Source organism: Dromaius novaehollandiae, chromosome 24, assembly GCF_036370855.1.
Source record: "Dromaius novaehollandiae isolate bDroNov1 chromosome 24, bDroNov1.hap1, whole genome shotgun sequence".
NCBI lineage: Eukaryota > Metazoa > Chordata > Aves > Casuariiformes > Dromaiidae > Dromaius > Dromaius novaehollandiae.
Genome location: NC_088121.1, coordinates 10,096,844 through 10,104,289, shown reverse-complemented (window position 1 = coordinate 10,104,289; position 7,446 = coordinate 10,096,844). Strand labels below are relative to the sequence as shown.

Here is a 7,446-nt window from a genome sequence, read left to right as displayed (position 1 = left end):
TCTGGGCCTCCTGAGTCCCCACTGCCTCTCCTGCAATTGCAGAGCCCTTGTTTCCCTACACATACCTGGATTTAGTGCTTTACCTTCTGGTTAATCCACCATGGACCATGGACTTTGCGAGATTCCACTCACTGCCCACCCCAGGCACACACTGTTCCTGGAGATCCCCTGAGCTCTCCTGGGGACTCAGATTCCCCTCCAGAAGGATGGGCATCTGTCATCAGCACGGTCACCTGTGGGACAGCCCCAGGCAGGCAATTCAGAGACCATTGCCCATCTCCACTGGCACTGGTCACTGAGAAATGAGCCCTGAATCCAGCCCTCAGTCCCTAACAGATCAGCCAGGGACTCTGAGCTCATCCCCTGGAGCCCATAGAGTCCACAGGCAGAACAGCAGGCCCTTTCAAGGTGTAATTCTTTGGGAATATTTTTGACTCCAGCTTCTGAAGAAAGGCCAGACTTCAGGCACACCACTGAGGACATCCCCTTTTATTATGGAAATGTTATTGTGGGGGCCATGTCTGGCCTAAAGGTACCCAATGCCTTGTCCTGCCTGTGCTCCCAGGAATGCACAGGCAGGCACAGCCCCACCACCACCATGCTGGAAGAGCACATAGGCCATATACACACATCGGAGCACAGCAGGACAGTGTGGAAGTGAGGAGAGCAGCCCTGAAAGGAGAAAGTTCTACTGCTATTACTGTTTGTGTCTCCAGGAAAGCTGCAGGCCCTCACGCGAATGCTGCAGTGAGGAAATCCTTGCTGTGGTAGTGGGAGAACATTCCTGAGGAGCACAGGGTCTGTCCCCAAAGGCTGCATCCAGACTGCCCTCCTGCTCTGTTTTCAGTGTTGGAGCACTGTAGAGGGAAGGGACCAGCCCATGGTGACAGCTGGCTGCCACCCCTGCCGGAGACCAGTAGGAGATCACACCCTAACCGTGGCCAGGGGACATGAGCTCTCCCAATGGACACGGGACCCATGGTCTCACCCTGTCTGTACTCGTCTGAGCCTGACTCTGTGCCCCTGAGCTCCCTTGCTGTCAGTGCCGAAAGAGACACTGCAAAGGGAAACTCTCCTCACTGCACTGGGGTGGGGGGGGGAGGATTGAGGGAGCTCAGACTAGCGGTCTCTGAGGTTCCCCCATCTAGGCTGATGAAGGGGGAAACCTGGCTTCCTGCTTCAGCACAGTCTCTGGGTCAGGTTCAAGTGAGAGATTCCTGAGGACAAGAGGCATGAACAAAAACTTTTCTTCTTTTTACAAGAACATAACAGAGAAATGTAAGAAAGAAGGAATAAACAGCACAGAGCTTTGATGCCAGATACCTTGGACGTGAGGAGCAGATGCACATGGGACAGTTATTAGTGCTGACATTGCACCCATTGAATGAGTTTGCTCAGTGCCTCCTTGAGCTCCTTGTTCCTCATGCTGTAGATGAGCGGGTTCACAGTTGGAGGCACCACTGCATACAGAACAGCCACCACCAGATCCAGAGGTGGGGAGGAGATGGAGGGGGGCTTCAGGTACGCAAAAATACCAGTGCTGAGAAACAGGGAGACCACAGCCAGGTGTGGGAGGCACATGGAAAAGGCTTTGTGCTGGCCCTGCTCAGAGGGGATCCTCAGCACGACTGTGAAGATCTGCACATAGGACAGCACAATGAAAACAAAACACACAAAGCCCAAAAAGGCATTAAGCACAATAACCCCAACCTCCCTGAGGTAGGAGTCTGAGCAGGAGAGCCTGAGGAGCTGGGGAACCTCACAGAAGAATTGCTCCATGACATTGCCTTGGCAGAGGCGTATTGAAAATGTATTTCCAGTGTGCAGGACAGCATTGAGGAAACCACTGGCCCATACAGCTGCTGCCATTTGGACACAAGCTCTGCTGCCCATGAGTGTGCTATAGTGCAGAGGCCTGCAGATGGCAACGTAGCGGTCATAGGCCATGATGGTGAGAAGACAATGCTCTGCTGACATAAAGAAGAGAAGCAGAAATACCTGGGCAGCGCATCCTGAGTAGGAAATGGCCCTGGTGTCCCACAGGGAATTGGCCATGGATTTGGGGACAGTGGTGGAGATGGAGCCAAGGTCAAGTAGGGAGAGGTTGAGGAGGAAGAAGTACATGGGGGTGTGGAGGCGGGGGTCACAAACTATGGCTGTGATGATGAGGCTGTTGCCCAGGAGGGCAGCCAGGTAGATGCCCAGGAAGAGTGAGAAGTGCACGAGCTGCAGCTCCCGTGTGTCTGCGAATGCCAGGAGGAGAAACTCGTTGAGGGAACTACTGTTGGACATTTGCTCCCTCAGGACCCAGGGGTACCGTCTGAAGAAAAAGAGATTTTGACAAGGTAGGATAGACTTCTCTGAGCAAAGCTTTCTCTTAACCTCCCCCAAACACACACACATTACTTTTCCCCATCTTGGCAGGAGCGTCATTGAGCTCCTTGGCTTGAGCTCCTGTTCACACTGGCCGAGTTTGCTGTGAGGAGCAGGGACCTTGTGGCGGACAGATGAGTGAACTTTTGCCTTAAACATTTCTTGGTACATAAGGTGCAAGCAAACCATAACCCCAAACAAGCCGTCTGTCCCCAGCGGAAACAGGACTAAGCTGCTGTGACCCCCGAAATGGTCTCCCTGCAACCACCCAGGACACACCGAGCCTGCGCTGAACCAGACCACGATCGGGCAGAGACTTTGGGACCTGGACTGTAAATTATTGCCGTTTTTAGCACAACTTCTATAAAACTTGCTTAGCATGAGGAGCTAAATTTGCTGAAGCCTTAGGCCGCACTCCCTAGTTCAGTGAGAAAGGGCCCCAGAGCTGGTGCAGGCGGGAATGATAAGGGAGTTACCAGCAATTTGCATTCCTGTGCACTGCTGAAATAGTGCTAATTGCTGGAGTTACCACCTCTTTGTCAGGACCTTGAGAGATGATGGCGGAACCTGAGGAATGAAGACACACCTGTTTGCAGAAACTGCAACAGTAAAGATAAGAGAGAAAAAAAAGCAGCCTGCCTAGGAACAAGGATGAGACCCAATAAGGAGCAGGAGACGCCAGACCCAAAAATTACTATTGGTCTGAACTACCATGTGAGGGGTGGGAAACTTAATTTGAAAAAGCTATAATTGCCCAGGGATCTCTTTGTTCGGGGTCCCTCTTTGGAGGCACCCAACTCGAGCTGTAACCACTGCACGCGTGCCATTACAATTTATTTATTTAATTTGCCTTGATTTGGCTCCAAACTTTTCAGCGGGAACCTAGGTTCGGACCCTGCTCGAGTTGTAATTACTGCACGTGCATCGCCAAAATTTACACCCAGGGTGAAGAGGACCCACCTACCACCAGACGGGAGCCCCTCCCCCCCCCCCCCCCCCGCCACTGCCGAGACTCCCAAAGGAAGAGGACCAACAGGACGCCGCTGGATCCACGGGTGGTGATATCTCCCTCTCTCTCTCTCTCTCTCTCTCTCTTTTCCCCTTTTTCTCTCTTTTTCCTTCTCTTTTGTTGAATGTTGGTAAGATCTGTTTGAAACATATGGCACGGGACTTGTCTAGCTAGTTGCAGTATTCAAATAAATCTTAAAACTGGTTGGCTGGTGTCGTTTCACCTTAATTCAGTCCAAGGGCATCACGAACTTGGTCGTTGGTCCCAAGGGGAGGGAGGTCGTCCTGAACGAATCCTTTCGGGCCACGACAGACCTCCACTCGTGGGATCCTGAGGAGTCAGCCCTGACCTACAGCAGTGATTACACGGGAACAGGGGTGACTAAACTTTTATACTCACAGTTCTAGTGAGATTTAATCCACTCACAATGTAGAAGGGCTTTTCAGCATCTTCACTCCCAGCTTTAAACACTGTCAATTCCTTAATAATTTTAAGGCTTTTCTTTTAGATGTCACACTTGAGGAGGATTCTCAAAGGCAGAAATCCTCAGCATTGCTACTGCACTCAGAGTCAACAGCTGTGATTCCAGAGAGGCAAAAGGATTCACTCTGGCTTTAGTGCAGAGCAAGGAGAGCTGGTCTGTCCATCTGTCTTGTTCCCAGCTGCCCTGTGCTCGCACATCTGAGGTGGAGGACGATCCTATTCTTGTTACCCTAAAAAGAAAGGAGACAGCTGAGAGCAGAGGAATCCAGGTTCAAAGTGCAGATCAACTGACCCAGCACCCTTCCTCAGAGTACCTGAGTGAGGTCTCAGCCCTCCCCTTCTAGCCAGGAAGACATCGGGCTCCTTCCAGCTGCCCACATCCAGCCACCCGATAGCATTTCCATGGCCTCAGTATCTAAATACTGGGAGAACTCTGCCCTTCTGGAGGGCAGCCTGCAGCTTGAGCACCTCAATGTCAAGGACACGTCTGCATGGCTGGACCTGCAGGGTCAGTGTCTGAACTGCATTGGAAACCCTGCTGCTCAGACAGTCAAAGGGGAATAACAAGAGCAGCATGGAAAGGCAGGAAACAGAGCAATACCATGATATTTCTGCTCGTGGAGGAAGGGACAAGGGAGAGACAGATGGGCACTCCGGAGTTTCCCCTCTCCTGGATGTCTGGCTGCCAAGGAAACAATTTATGCCCTAAACCCCACAGCCTTGGGAGCAGAGGGCTGTGCTGGGTGGCAGAGGAGAGGAGACACTGAAGTCTGTAGTTCCCTCTCACACTTTGAGCATGACTCTGCTGCCTGGAGCCATCCCTGTGGGGAGCTGTTTCCCTGTCTGCACATCTCTCCCCTGTCAGTGCTCACAGACCCCATCCCACCCGCCGGGTGCTCAGCTCTGCCCTGCAGAAACCTCCCGGGCGCAGGGCTCTGCCCAGGGGCACCTCCGAGTTTGTAGGGGCTAAGGAGCAGGTGAGACAAACCTTGCTGAGGCTGGCAAGGTGATGCTGGCTCTGTGTGTAGGCTGAGGGGTGGATGAAGGCATTTGCTGAGTGCCTCCCACAACTGTTCCTCCCTCACTATCGCTGTTTTGGGATCTCAATCCCCTGTTTAATCCTGACAGATCCAATAACATTGCATCATACGCAAAGCGTAAAACTGAAAGCAGAGACTCATGACAGCTCCTTCCCTTTCAAGTATCCCCTGCCTTGACCTTCCTTCTGAAAAGGCCCCTCCAGAAATGTTCTCAGGGTGAGCTGGAGCTGTGAGCAGCCCTGATGCATGCAGCACCCTCTCAACAGAAGAACGAACCTGCCCTGATGGGGGTTGCTCCTTCCACCCAGAGCTTCTCCTCACAGCACCATGGGGAGTTCCCGGCACAGGCTGAGTGCTGACCCTCGCAGGTGGCAGAGTCACTGCCCCGGGCGCACAACACCCTGGGTCGCAAGGGCACTGCTTTGAATTACAGCCCTGCGCAGACCTATGTGCACACCCCGGCTTCACAACCCTGCAGCGTCCCTGGGAGAAGGCAGCAGGCTGCCCTGTCCCTCTGACGGTGTGGCTGGGAATCCCTGCTCTAAAGCACCTCCTGCTCCACACAAGAGGGACTGCGATATCCATCTTGACAGACCCTGTCAGCCATGGGAGGTGGTAGCTCTAGAGGACCTCTCAGGGTATCTCACCTGCATTACCCTGTAGCCAGAGACTTACTGTATTAGGGGCTGTGAAGATTTCCCCACCAGTGAGCTCTCAGCTGTCCTCTCACTCCTGACTGTCCTTAACTTCTGTCTGTCTCACTCATCTTGCTCATCTTCCTTGTCTCGTCTTGGCACCTGCAGGCAGTGCCTGGAGCCCTGCGGCTCTCTGCAGAGGAGCTGCTTCTGGACAGAGATGTCTCTCAGCAGTGCTGCCAGGTTGCCATGAGCTCCCTCCATCCCACTCGGGAATAGCTGCCCAGCTGAAGGTGTGACTTTATCTGTTCTTTGTACTCTCTCCTCCTGGGAAATGTGCACTGAAGTAGACTGAAATAATCACTGATGGTCTCTCGCTAAACACCGGAGAGAGAGTGATTCCAGCATTGCAATTTGCCTCTTCAGAGGATGATGATCTAGGAGAGGTGGAAATGTCCCACTCTGGAAGCCCCTACTGCCATCTCTTAACTAGGCAGGACAGGTAGAAAAGGGGCAATAAGGGAAGTCATTTACCCATGCTTCAGTTGTTGATTCAGATGAGTCCATCTGGGCATCTTATGCCAGGTTAGAAGCCCCTGTGCTGGAGTGGGATTCAGCAGACTCCTGTGAACTCCACAAACACACAGCAGGTGGGATTCCCCTTACCAAAGCTGAAGTGAGCACAACAGAGGTGTCTGCATGCGAGCTCCTTGTCTAAGCTCCCATTGGAATCACTGGAGATGGAGGCTGGAGTCTGTTGCTCACACACAAACACCTGGTAGCAGTTGAAGAGACAGAGGTGGAGCAAGACATTTGCCAGTGTCTGCTTGCTCTGATGGAGCAACTAGGAGACCCACATCCTTTTTAGAGCATCAGCTGGAGGACAGGTGGGGAATTTCCTTGGCCCTCTGAAATGAACCTAGATGCCTACTATGACTAGAGTTCTACTCACTACGAAGCTGAGGCTCATGCAGATGTCTACATTGCAGGCCACTGACGTAATTCAGTGCAGGCACTTGATTTAATGACACAAAAAGAGGCCCTAGGCAAGGCCATGTCAGATGTCCCATACAACTGTGTGTTTCCAGCAGATGCCTCATTAGACCTAGAGGAAAACCATGCCCTTTTGGAGTGGCTGCTGGGCAAAAACCTCAGGCCAGCTCAGGTTTCCTACTTGTGCCCAAAATACTGAATCCAACTCCCTTTAGGCAAAGTCCATCTCATCTACATCCAAACATTCTGCAGAAATGGGAGGCACGTCACACCAAGGTCTCCACTCTAGTCTCTTCATTCTCAAACCCTTCGAGTTCTCCTCTCCCTGAACCTCTTCTCACATCCTGATGATGTGAGCAGGGACTGTACTAATGATGATCACAGGCTCCCCAGGCCCAGAGACTTTCTTGGTTGCACCTTGTCCTTCCCGGAGATCGGTTCACCTCTGTCACAGGCCCCAGGGGGCTGCAGAGTCAGCTCAGGCAGCAAAGCCCTCTCCTGGCATTCCTGCACAGTCCAGCTCTGTATCGCTCTGGCCTTGGATACTACAGGATTTGCTCTCGTAGTGGGAACCTCATTTCACCATTACATTTGCTATTGATGCCAGCATGTCTCATGAAGACCTTGGTCACAGGTTTCCCCATGACTAATCTTGCGGCCAGGAGAAACTTGGGGATTTGGCAACAACAACCTCATAAAGTTGTGCATCTGGATGGGCTGGGTCTTCATGGGCAGAAGAGTGACCCTGAGGAGAAGGGCCTGGACATTACAAGGGATGCCATATGAACCTGTGGTGCGTGCTCACCACAGATGTGGCCAGCTGCATACGGGGCTGCGTTAGAAAGTGAGTGGCCACCCAGACAAGGTGAATTATTATCCCCCTCATCTCAGCACTGGTGTGGCCACATTGAGA

The 7,446-nt window shown here is 52.5% G+C and overlaps 1 protein-coding gene across 1 annotated transcript; it reads right to left on the bottom strand.

The window, feature by feature from the left end:
• Positions 1-1,359: 1,359 nt before the first annotated feature.
• LOC135323580 (olfactory receptor 14A16-like) lies at positions 1,360-2,292 on the bottom strand. The gene has a single exon (XM_064497179.1). It carries the CDS (start codon positions 2,290-2,292, stop codon positions 1,360-1,362), a length of 933 nt encoding a protein of 310 aa, XP_064353249.1.
• Positions 2,293-7,446: the final 5,154 nt, after the last annotated feature.

Bases quoted from the DNA above. Each gene is read 5' to 3' on its own strand.
- LOC135323580 (XM_064497179.1), bottom strand. From the start codon at position 2,292: ATGTCCAACAGTAGTTCCCTCAACGAGTTTCTCCTCCTGGCATTCGCA.